Source organism: Calonectris borealis, chromosome 2 (genome assembly GCF_964195595.1).
Source record: "Calonectris borealis chromosome 2, bCalBor7.hap1.2, whole genome shotgun sequence".
Classification (NCBI taxonomy): Eukaryota; Metazoa; Chordata; class Aves; order Procellariiformes; family Procellariidae; genus Calonectris; species Calonectris borealis.
The window spans coordinates 26,392,009-26,404,964 of NC_134313.1; the positions used below are offsets into that span (position 1 = coordinate 26,392,009).

Sequence of the window (12,956 nt, forward strand, 5' to 3'; positions counted from 1 at the left end):
GCTCTTACCCAAAGACTCCTTGTTCTAGAGCTCACTGTCATCAATCCTTCAAGAATCTGTCAGATTCATTATTCATTAATTGTATAAAGGGCTGGCTCCACAGGTTTGAAAATGCTGCACTTCCAGCACAGACAACCCCTGCTGTTCTGATATCAGATAGATGCATGCGAATCTTCTGGAGAGATACGATAGCACTGTTAAAAGCTAGAAGGCTTTTAAATTCCCTTTTGAAAGGGGATGTGAATGGAGGTTCATCTGACAGATGCGTTACTGGTTCTTGCTTTTGATAACATTAATTCAGATGAGCAACAGCATCCAAAGGATGTTCCAAAGGGAAGTAAAAGGGTGAAAACTGACTTCTAGCACTGCTAGTGTTCCTTCAGAAGGGGGAACCTTCTAATCTTTGAGAACTGTGTTTATTCAATGAAAAAAGAAAAGAAAACAAAGGGGCACAAGCAAAAGCTTCTCATTCTATGCAGCTCCTCTTCATATTAAAGGTCCAAAAAATCTACTCATGCATTTAAAAGAATGTGAGGAAAAATTATTCCATGAAGACAATAAAGACTAGTCCTGCCATAGATACTCTGCTGTTTTAACTTTCAGTGAACTCTCTAAAAACAGAGGGACCATCAACTCTATAATGCTTATTATTCCTTCTAAATTGAAATGCAGGAAAATTGAATTGAGACTAAAGGCTTGGATGGTTCTCAGAGAAATTAACAAATTTGTGAGCAAGAAAAGAAAAGTAGTACAGAAGTTCATGTAGGGCACAAATTTGGAAGTCAAGATTTGAGCTCCTTTTCCATCTCTCAAGGCAATACCCTTTGGCAATTCATTGTACTTGATCCTGTTTCATCTACAGCATCGGTAACGTGCAGATAACCATGCTTGCCACCAACTGGCAGGGAAGAAGGCAGGAGAGGGGCAAAAAACTATGGAAGAAACTATACCTGGACAGCTAGGAACTGACACTTACTAGGCCACAAGCTGTTGCCTTTTATACAACAAACGCTGCTTTATTTTGCAATTACTCCATTTATTTTAGAGGGTCAGCAATGGGGTAAGGCAATTCACAGCACAGGTACAATCAGCCTGATTCCTCTTCTGCAATTACAACCAGTGCTGACAGATTGCCACACTAATGCCTCAAAGGTGAGCCCAAATCTAGTTTAAAAACATTGTATAATGAGAAAACAATTACAATTTGATTTGTTCACTGCCTTCTTCCAAGTTTTACTTGTATAAAATAAACTGAAAACGCAAATAGCTTTACTACTTTATATTTTCATTTGGCATCAATGCTTGTAACTTCGATTGCAAAGGAAAATTATATATACATAATCATATTTACAAATATATGCTGTACAGTAGCATTACTGTGAGATGGATTTTTAACATTTAAAATAAATTTACAGCATTGTCAGCACACACAGATTGCATGCTATTTCTATACCACATGCATTTTACATATGCAAAGGAGGTCTATTTCCCAAGGAAATAAATTTAATATTATAACATCAAACATAATGTTTATCAAGCTTTAATTTAGACCTACTTGAAGCTTGCCCAGTGATAGGTCCTCATCTCCAAGAAACGACAAACTACCATGCCCAACCAGATGCCACCCCCGTTACAAAGCAGGATGTCCAAAATGACTTGATCCCACCAGCATTCAGCAAAATTAGGCAGAAGGTGCATGAAGAAGAGCTACAGAATACAGCAAAAAGATTCTAGATGAGGAACAGCACAGAAATCATATAAATTCACTTTTTAAGTACACATTAAAAATCAGCTTTTCAGTACTTAAAGGACATGAGCCACGACCACTGAAATTTGATGGGCATCCTTCCATTAACTTCAGAACGCCTTGGATAGAACCACACAAGACATCAGAGGTTTCCTTCTCACCGTCCCCTGTTGGGGCTATGCTGTATATAAGGATATCATGCAACTCTTGGCCTCTCAAAGATGATTCATAGAAATGAACACAGAACATTCATAGAAATGCATGAAACAAGCTAAACTACTGCATTTCTTGGAGGAAAGAAGGTGGTTTGTGCTTTGAAAAAATAAATTGAAGAGAATCTTAGTTTTATTTTTGCTGAATAGTTTTAAGAAGTATGTTTTCTAAACCAGCAACAAGATGCAGTAAGTAGAACAGATGCATTTGTAACAACTGTCAGTACTAAAGCATGTTGAAGTTCAGGACTTAAGACTTGTTCTACTTCAAAACTCTTTCTTTCATTTACTATTTTTAGGAAATTTAGTAACTGTAAAAAGATTAAGAGTTCACCAATATTTCAGACACTACAAGCTTTGCTGCTATACATGATCCAGAATGGTTCAGGAAGTTAAGAGGATATTCCACTCTCCCTTCCTGCTTGGTCTCTGCTAAGCACTAATGATGAAGGTACTTTTACAACGAAGATACTGGAAAATAGGCCAGAAACAAACCAACATCAGACTGAAAAGCTGACGCTATCTGGATATGTTAAAACATATTCAGTCCCTTAAAGATTTCCCCTGGAAAATGCACAAATCATTTATCTCTGAAGCAATCTGTTCCGTTCTGAATACTCAACTTAACTGAAGACCACTACGAGGCATTAGTAAGGCAATTAAATGTATTTACAGATACATTTGGTGATTTTATACTTCTGATAGAGTGAAGGAGAACAACCGGCCAGAATTAAGGCAAGATATAAACATAATTTACTAAGAGCTAGAAAAGGATTCAGTGCCTCTCATTCTCCTTTAAGAGAAAATAATTGTATTCTCTATTCTACAAGAAAAATCACAGCAATCCAAAAAAAAGTCTGAAAAAGTTAGCTGTGGACTGGAAATCAAGACAGCCATGTGTTAAGCAGTCCCTTTGGAATACTCAAGATATGCTTAACAAAACACATAGCAAACTAAAGAATATTCTTACCTCCACATAAATAGTACAATTTTTGTCAGTTAATGTACATACATGTCTGTGGAAGATTATTGGTATGATTCTGTAATAAAATATCTTTTGTTAACAGATATATAAATAAAATATTGAAAAAAATCAGATGTGGGAAAAGGAAGAAGAAGAATGTTTTCTGTATACAGCAAGAATTAATACTGGTCCAGTTATAATAAATTACAGTGACTGATTTGACAATGACAGTTCCTCTTGCAGAAGTATAGCAAAGAAACTTGTTTTTCTTTGACAAGGCTATGGGAATTTCAACCTGTAGAAAAGAAAATTTGAATTTCTCTTCAGGACCCAAGCTATACAATGTTGCTCATTATCCTGCTACACTTTCCCTTTCATGCTTTAAATTAATTTAACCTGAAAAGGGCACTAGGCTACGAATCTCAACCTGCAATAATCCAGTCAAAGACACCAGAAGTTACAGGTAATAAGGCAGCAAAAACCAGAGCACAGGTGTTGGCCAGACCATCTCTATTGTGTGAGCTGTTTTCTCAGAATGAGAGACCGAGGTCTGCCTGCATCCCAACTTTAATCTGATAGTATGGAGCATGAGCCAAGTGTCCCATTTCAGAATGGGGAGCCAGCCGAAATCCATTAATGCTAATAGGAGATGCAGAGCTAAATCCCGACGTAACTGCCCTGGTAACTTCTGTAGATTTCTAATGACTTTCCTGAATTAACTAATTCATTAAAATTCCATTTGAGTGGTGATAACCTCTCTGTATGTTGTACCTTACCCAACACGTTGTCTGTTCCAATAATCTGCCTTTCAACAACAGGGAATACTAAACACCTCATGCAGTGTCAAATTGAAGACGATGGTTGTGTGATGATCAACTGAACGATAAGAATGCATGTAAAACAAAATCGAAATTTATTCTTTTCCAGAGGGGAAAAAATGACTACAATAACTAGCAAAGTTGTTTTCTGTGGATGGGTACTTGTGAATTCCCAATCTTAAGCAGTTTCAAAATAGCTTAGAAAACAGCATATCCTTCAATGCCACAGAAAAAAAACATGTTTTGAAAAGGAACTCGTGGCACCAGTATTTTCAAACCCAGAAGTTTAATTTTAGACAGCTAAATCCTTATCTATGTTTCTGAATTATAAATGCCTTGTCAGATGAGCCAAGCATTCTCAAGATAGCAAGCTCTACAGAAAACTATGATTTTAAAGACTAAATTCAGATGTTTACATCTACACTTAGTATTTTAAGTGTGACAGGTTAGACTATGCTGTCCCAAAAGCTGATAAAAATTGGATTTTTATTTTTTTCTTCTGAATTGTCGAATCAAAGAATATAATGAAATTAAACTCATTTTTATAGAAATGCATCTCTGGATTTTAGGTGACACATATTCTACTAATCAAGCTCTAGGTTACATGCAAATGAAAATATCTAGAGTAACAATTAATCAGCTTGAATTCTTAAAGCAGATCTAACAATAAGGACCAGCAGTCCAAGCAACAGTCAACTGACTGAAACAAGTCAAGTATCTGTATTTTTTTTAATCCAAAATAGGATTTGAAAGTGCCAACAGTCAAATAAGTTAAGCATGTGCTTGGGAGAACTGTGGTAAAGCTAGGTAACAAAAATAAGTCAGTGGTCCTCCGAACCATGGGGCAGGGGACTACACTGCATGTGAACCAGCTTAGATTCAGGTCTAGTAAAAATCACATTTTTGTGTCAGTGAACATGAATAAACTAAACTTAAACTTTTGTTAAGTACAACTTAACAAAAGAAGGGCTACGCACTCAGGCCTCGCGACAGAAAACAACACACCGAATGGTGTCTTTCCATTCCATATAGACTTCTCCTCAGGGGTCCTCACACTTTCCCCAGGGATCCCTCAACTCCATTTCACTGTACAGTATGCACAACTATACACAATGTGTAATACTGTTGTATTTGGGGTAAGGGGATCATGACAGTAGACCACAGATATTGCAAGGTGAAAAAGGGGAACAACTGTTCTGAATCAGGGAATATTAGTCAACATCTGAAGTAGTATGAGTGTTGACTCCCATAACAGCAGAAAAACAAATTATGGATGGCACCAATAGGCTGGCCTAGACTTTCCTCCTATTCAAGTAGTAGTAAGTCACTTACCTAAACCCCAGCTTGCTGTTGTCCACTGATGCAACTGCATCAATTGCTCAGCATCTGGTTTATAAGGCTTAAAATGTAAATCTATACTGAGAACCAGTGAGTCATCCTTCTAGTAACATTCACACTTCCCCCCAAGAACAATTCAAGTCTCATACATTTGCTTATAGTTAAGATAAATGAGTGGTCTACCTCAGTGAGCTCCCAGGTGATGCTAATAGTCCAGCACAGCCCATAGCTGCGGATCAGCAAAGCCTTCATAGCCCAGCCCCAGAAATGCCCAAAAGCAAATATATCGAAGTGGCTGAGGATTCTCTCCCAGGTGATAACATGACAGTTCACAGCATACTCCTGTTAATGAAAAAAAAAAAAAAACCCAAAAAAAAACCAACAACAAAAAACCTCAATCAACAGGCAACTTTAGAAACACTAAAAAGAAGAAACTTCTTTCTATTCAGTGCAACAAGCCTGAAATCATAAGGATATCAAAATAAACATTATTCTACTTTCTCATCCTTCTAAATTCTGCAGGAAAACTTTCAGTATTAAGACTCAGTGTCATCACAGTACAGCTCTAATTTAAAGGGAGATAGAATAGACCTTGGTGCCTGAAGGAGCATGTATTTCTTATGAGACAGAGGAACAGCTGGAGCAATAACATCAATAATAATAAAAACAGCAAACAATACCCCAGAAAATAGTTATTTGCTTTTCTTTGGGGTTTTGATTTGAAATAACCACCTTTCCCCATTTTCATGCTGTCTGGTGTTCAGATGTGATTCATCAGTGGCTAATCTCACTAGTTTGTGATGTTATTTTACTCATCTCAATGTTCATTGGAGTATCTTTTGTGTCTTATTTTCCTCACAAAAGCAATTTCCCAGAACACATTCATACTGAGAAAGTTCGGTCACAGGGCTGAATTTAAAAAAAAAAAAAAAAAAAAAATCAAAGGGAACTTGCAACTGTTTTGTCACAGATGAGGGGCAGATTCCTTAAGAATATTAATTAATATCCTAGTCATCAATAACACAATAACAAAGGAAATGTGTTCTCTCATGTTGTATAGCAAGTGCTAGAAATCACTGCCCAACAAAAAAATCAAAAATCAGGAGGCTGCGTCTGTGGGGTTCTGTCTCACCACTGGGCACAAAGTGAAGTATTCCCAGCTGGAAATACGCATTCAAAAAAAATCTTTGCTCTCCAATCCTCCTAAAATATACATTGCCACCTGCAGGTGACAACACAGCACTGCTCAGTGCTGTTGAATTAAGAAAGGATTCTCTTTCAGGCCAGAACTATTGCTAATCCCGCACAAATGAACCATGATCTAGTTGAAAAGAGGATCACAGAGAAAGATTTAAATCCTGGTCTCCATAAAGAGAAGAATGCACAATTTCACACAAATACTTCTATCAGCAAGTCCCACAAATACTTCTATCATCAGTCCCACTATGAAACTGTAGGTAACCCTTATTGCTGGTGCTCCATGAAGCAATAAAAGCATGGTATTGCTTTTCACACATGACAGTGCTGCTGCTCATTCAGAGAAAGGTGCACCAGCTGTCCTAAGGATGGCAAAGCTGCAGCTTTAGTGCACGTACCCAAAGAGATCTGAAACTGGCTCATTTTTCAGCATGGGAAGCATGGAATGCGCAATGGAAGGTTCAGGCTCCTAGCTACACCGTGATATGTGAAATTCTGTGATGAGTGAACACAATGAGGTTACTCCAAAAGTAAGCTTTTTTTCAGGGCTCTTGCTTTTTTGCTTTTCTTTTTACTGGGGCTTTTTCCCCCTCTGTCTCATCTTTCCAGCTGCAGCTCTGCCAGTCATACAGGGAAATGTGTTGAACTTTCTTTTATACTCAAGCAACTTTGCCAGCCCTGTGCAAGAGACCAAGCTGCAGCCTTCATTATAGTTGCACTTTAAACTTCACTCCAACTTTAAGTGACAGTGTCAGGATTGCAAAGTAGTACAGAGTAAGTTTCCACTGACTGCTACAGTCAGGGAATCTGCTGTACTGTGGTTCTGTGCCAGTAGTAATACTACTCCTCCCCTGACTTCAATCTATTTATTTCTAACTTAAATGACAGGAGAGCCAGGTGAATCTGACTTACCGACAGACTCCTCTTCTCAGCTCCCTTTTGTTGCTCAGCAACACCACTAACCCCCATGCTCGTGCTCCATTTAGCAACGTGTCCTCCCACCCCCCTAACAGCAGGCTGCCCACACCTCACCACCACCACACGTCTCCGGCAGAACAGAAAGTCACAGCTCTACTCTGGATGCTGGAGCTGCACAACACATACTGCTGGTCAGCTGAGGTCCAGACCTGAAGCATCCAGAGTTTTCCAGGTAAGGGGCCTGTATGCAGCCCTCTATCAATCAACTAATGTAAGCTCACTGCGCTGTAAAGATTTCCATTCCCTCTTATGTGCTGCAGCGCAGAAATTTGCAGCCACTGCTGATTAGGTGCTGTGCAGTAGTTTGCATACGCACTAGATTTCTATTTGGCAAAGACAGTCAGTGTATTTCCTTACTCTTGAGGCATGAGTCCAATAACAGCACCATGGTGCGCAGATGCACAAACCCAAGGGCAAGGAAGCACTCTGGTCAGGTGGTGGGCAGTAATCTGATGTGATAGTGAAGAGGACAAGACTGGCAGTTCTTGCCTCTCCATGCAGTAACCCTCTTTTGCTCGGTGCTCAACTGCTCACACCCTCTTCTGCCTGCCTCCCAACATACCTCACATACTTCTCCCAGGCCTCCTTTTACTACCTCAATTCTAGTGTCGTCACCTGAAGGGGAGTGTTCTCTGTATTGAAAACTCTTTGCAAGCTGCTCAACAGGCAGAAGAACAAGCCTGGCTTTCCGTGTCACTCCAGATCACGGTCCATGGAAGTAATTTCCCAATGGTAACAGCACCAGTGCTTAGCAGAGCCCTGCAGTTGCTGTACCTGGATTTCCACATACTCAGTAGTATACTGGTCATGTGCTAAGCTCAGAGTAGTAAGTGCAGCATTGTGGCATCAAAAAACCTGATCTGGGGGACACAGACCATATAGGTCTCATTTAGATACTACCTTGCTGAGTCTATTTTCAGCATCCAGGCTCATATCTATTATTTAAAGGAAAAGGAATCCAAACCCACCCCAGTGCAAACATATCTCTCGCTCCCGACTGCACGCTCATCTGAACATCTGCATTAGAAAAAACATACAGAGAAGACTTTTTTTCACACCAATTGATTTCAATGTAAATAAATATTGATACAAAAGGCTTGTTGACTCTGTCAAGTATAGGCACAAACTTGTACTGCTCATGCCAGCAAATTCAGATTTATCCCTTCCCACTCTTGTAAAACATGCCTAAAGTAGCCAAAATGTCCAATAAAGTGCCAAGGATACATACCATAATATCTGCTTCCCTTGTGGCATATCGAAGATTAGGATCCAGCCAGTACATCACTGCTTTTACCTGCTCAAAGTTAAGGAAGAGCACGAACACCAGGAACAGAAAATAGAGCACACTGAGACCTGCAAAAAGACTCAGCTTTAAAATCATGTTCACTCACAAAACTCCTTGGGACACAGAGAGTCCAAAAAGCTGCTTTCAAACTGTTGCTCTACACACACCCAGTTTGCACAAATGAGTTTTCTACATATAGTGACTACATGCAAAAAAGCCTAAGAGACACAAGTCAGATGGTAATCTCTGAGCACTCAGCCCTTCATATCACCTCCCGTTTCAAGTGATATAATATATGCTCAACTGCATGAACCCAATCAAAACAAAATCAGTCTAGATACGAGTAGTACAAGGCTCTGATCAGGAAGTTCTTTAGTAAGAGATACATTAGGACCCCAGGATTGGATTAGCTCTGTCCCTTTGCTTTAAGTATTCTTGGTCTCACTAATGCAGGTCCCTAAGCCTATATGCAGACTTCAACACAAAGATCAATTTAATAATCCCACCTGGCAATTCTAAGCTATGCTGGCAATAAAGAGTAATTATAAATATAAACTAATGCATGCTTGAGTTACTTTTGTGAGCTGGAAAATTTGCTGTTTGAAGCTTTTAAAGATAAAGATGATTATTATTTGTTTTCACACCATTATAAATTATGAAACACTACTGCATTTGGGACTACCGCCTTTCTCCTCCCAATGTCTGAATATGGATTTTTTTAAAAAAGAAAAACTTGTAAGAAGTTAAGAGTCCTAGGTGTAGATCTGTGGGTAGATGAAGCTGCTGTTGGGAGCATATCTTTACATTATTCACAAGTTCACAGATATCTAAGACCACATTTGGAAGAGGCATATAAACACTAACACCGTATCCATAGTCTAGCACTCAAACTTACTGCAGCAATGCCATGGAAGGCAGAAAGATTAAACTTAGTATCTGCCATCCAAAATAAACTATTGCAATTCTAAAAAGATATTTTAAACTATAACCAGAACTCATGTGTTATTAATCCCCAGTGTATGCTAGAGAACAACACATGAACAGAAAGTATATATACTACATGCCACACTACTACAAGAAGTACAGCCTGCAGGAGGGTGCATCCTGAAATGTTGAGGACACACTATTCCTGCCTTTCATCTACTGAACAGGTCTGAGACCTCAAGCATGGCTAAATAAGCCATGCCAGAAAAAGCAGAATTACCTGGGGAAAAATGTTGCTCTTGATTTTGCGTGCAGCCTTTTCCTGAAAGTACAAGGGGTCAAGCTCTGACAGTATCAACATTGACCTTTTACTTTACATTTGCTGAAACCTGAAAGGAGCAATAGGACCTGTGTTTCCCAAACTTCACAAGGAGCAGGATTCTTTAACGACTACTATCTAATCAGCAGTATTCTCTCAATGTCAACAGATGAGTAATCAGCTACTTCGGGAGGCTACTTATTTTTAGCTATATAAGGTGGCGGGAGAGAGAAACGTTAGTCCCTTAAAAAGCAACAGATCAGCTTTTAAATCAAATGTGCCTAATTCTCTGCAAATGTCTAGGATATGCTCTGTGAACCCTGAATTACTTAAAAATAAAATTCCTTATGTTTTTGCCATGTAATTCAGATGTTTAAAGAGCAGGATTTCACTCAGTTAGTTCTGTAGTTAACAGAATTATTTTCCAAACTATGAATGCAACTAATATTTACAGGTATTTTTGCTGAAATTATAAGAATATGAATATATTCATGTAAGAATATATTCATATAAGAATATGAATATATACATGTTAAGAATATTAATAAATGTATGTTAAGCTATACAATGATACCATTTAATAAACACATAAAGTAATAGCGTATTTTGCCAATAATGAAAAGAAGCACTCTACTAAACTGGATTTAGTTAGAAGTCAGATAGTATATGCAGTAGCTATAAAAAACCCAAACCTTTTTGGGGTGGGAAGGGATGGCAGTAGGAAGGATGTAGGGGAAGGAGATTAGGAAGCATAAACACAAAACAGGATTAAAACAGAGTATCAGAATGAAGGATTCCTTTCTGGTGATTTAATTTACACCATCCTGATACAGAGTAACTACAATGACATTCCCAAACATAATTAAGAATAGATTATAAGCAACTGCTCAGAAGTGGGAGGGAAGTGACATTCACACAAGTTTGATACACAATTATGTTTCATGACAATTCCATTCATCTGAAAGTTAAAACAGTCGGTCCTGCAGAAGCACTGAAAAAGTCAGAAACACAATTCAAACTTACCAAAAACCATTCTCCATATTGCAGGGTGGGGACGTGTAAAGGGTCCTGTGGACAGTAAAAAAAAAAAGCTTATTAGAAGATAGTCAATAAGAACCACATAACATATTTTTGAGTATATCTCACATGAGGATTTGGCGTGAGCATGGACCAGTTCTCCATCAAACTATGTAATATACCCAAAAGTTGGGGCTCTATGTTAAAAAATATAAAAAAAATGGTAACAGCAGAGAGGAAAAGGAGACTGCCAATTAGTAGGGCATAGACAAAATTTTCCATTATTTTTATGGAGTTGTTTCCAGAACAGTAGTATGCTGTTTACTCAGCAGACACCATATATCAGGCGTCACCTGAGGATCTCTCGATCTGGTTTCTAGACCACAGCTCACACTTGGCTTGCTCCCCATGAAGTCACCTAATACAAATTTCTGTGTGTTAGCAAAGAAACATGGTGCTTAGCCTTCAGACAACCATGCAAACAGGCCTCCTAAAACTTCCAAACTGAGTATCATATATATGACAAGAAGTAAGATACCTACGCTTTTCACCAGTGTCAATATTATTTACTTTAAAGCCAGTGATTAAACTGACTTTATCAGATTAAAAACCTCTCAGTTAATGTGAAGAGCAGAGAAGATAAGTCTGGTGAAACTGGAAAGCCTCTAAACATGAATCATACATTTAAGTAGCAAGAAGTGGCTGAACAAATACTTTCAGCACACACTGCGGACTGCTCTTTCACCATTGTATGCATAAAGCTCATTTTTCTCTGGCATTCAGTTTTTCAGGGAGCACTTTGTAAAAAGTATGGATTAATGATTTTTAAAATAGGAGAAAAACACATCCCAACTCTGAAGTACAAAGCTGCCCTGAGCACAATCACTGTTTTTTTTCCTGAACACTGCCAATCCTGAGACAGTTTAGACTTGGCCCAAGAATCATGCTTTTGCTGACAGCAATAAGTAAAAATTGAAAATAAGTAAATAATAAATAAATAATAAAAAAAAACAACAGGAAGACAGCATTTCCTCCACAGAATTAAGTGTCACACAAGGGTTTTTACCTTTTTGCACTTTCTGCTCCTCGCACAATTACCAAAACTTTTGTCCAACTTAACCTTACTGAGCAACTGTGATTTTACATTGCAATGTGACTTAGACCATTTCAAACTATCACTAGCTTCTGGTAAGGTGTTATATCTCTGAGAATTTGTAGAATGACACTTCTGTTAAAACACAGAGGCAGACTCCTTTCAAACATTATTTAAGGATCTGGCAGCATCATTACTTAGCAATCTGAGCTGCAACTGTGCACCTGCAAATAGAGACACTGATTTTGAGAACCTGACTTCCTTGTTAGATACAGACAAGCTATAAATAACATTTTACCATTATCTCCACTCAGTATGACTGCAACCCATTTTTAGACTGTTCCTTAACATAAAGGAATTCAAAAGAGCAAAGAAAAAAATACATTAAAAATTGGTATTTTAATAAAAATCAAAATAAATATAGTGGCAATAAAGAGAAATTCACATGTTTCAAAAAGTGAAGTATAAACAGTATAAAGCTTACTTACCATTAGGAAAAGCTAGAACACTGATGATTAGAAAGAAGAAAATCACAGAGAGGATGCCCCTCCAAATATTATCCTCTGGGACAGAATCATCCCTGAAGAGACAGACAACATCAAAGTGTTAAAGTACATTGTAAGGATGAAGTCGAAAGGCTTGACAGAAATAAGCACGCTGGTTATATATCAAGTCAAGATAGTAACCGCATTGAATGATTTTCACTTTGCACTTCTGCGTATCCCCTTCTCACAAGAGACTTAAACATATAATCAATACACGCAAGCCATAAGCATTGTTAGAAGTCAATGCAGAAGGAATGCCTAAATTTAACACAAGGTGAAAAAAATCTTCCTGCTTTAACGTTCATAGAAACATCATCAAAAGTACTTTTACACAGCAAACAGAGATCTAGACCAAAAACTGTGGAAGCCTGGATGCAATTCCCAGGTTTCCCTCTGCTGTTTTGGTGTTGCTCGCAATCCCCCTTCACTTCCCTTGGCGTGTTTCCAATGCCAAATGCCTGAGGTAAGTGCAGAGAGGGGGGAAATAATGATTACACAGCTTAGAATCCATGTATAACA

General features: G+C 38.3%; 1 protein-coding gene across 2 annotated transcripts in view; it reads right to left on the bottom strand.

Moving 5' to 3' along the window:
- PTDSS1 (phosphatidylserine synthase 1) overlaps positions 1 to 12,956 on the bottom strand; it is a 32,342-nt gene that overhangs the window by 14,251 nt on the left and 5,135 nt on the right. For both annotated transcript variants that reach the window (XM_075141412.1, XM_075141411.1), the window contains exons 2-6: positions 12,381 to 12,472; positions 10,806 to 10,850; positions 8,483 to 8,607; positions 5,263 to 5,421; positions 1,556 to 1,707 (exon numbers count right to left, since the gene is read on the bottom strand). In XM_075141412.1, the coding sequence (XP_074997513.1) occupies positions 1,556 to 1,707; positions 5,263 to 5,421; positions 8,483 to 8,607; positions 10,806 to 10,850; positions 12,381 to 12,472 (573 nt within the window). The remainder of the gene's footprint in view (positions 1 to 1,555; positions 1,708 to 5,262; positions 5,422 to 8,482; positions 8,608 to 10,805; positions 10,851 to 12,380; positions 12,473 to 12,956) is intronic.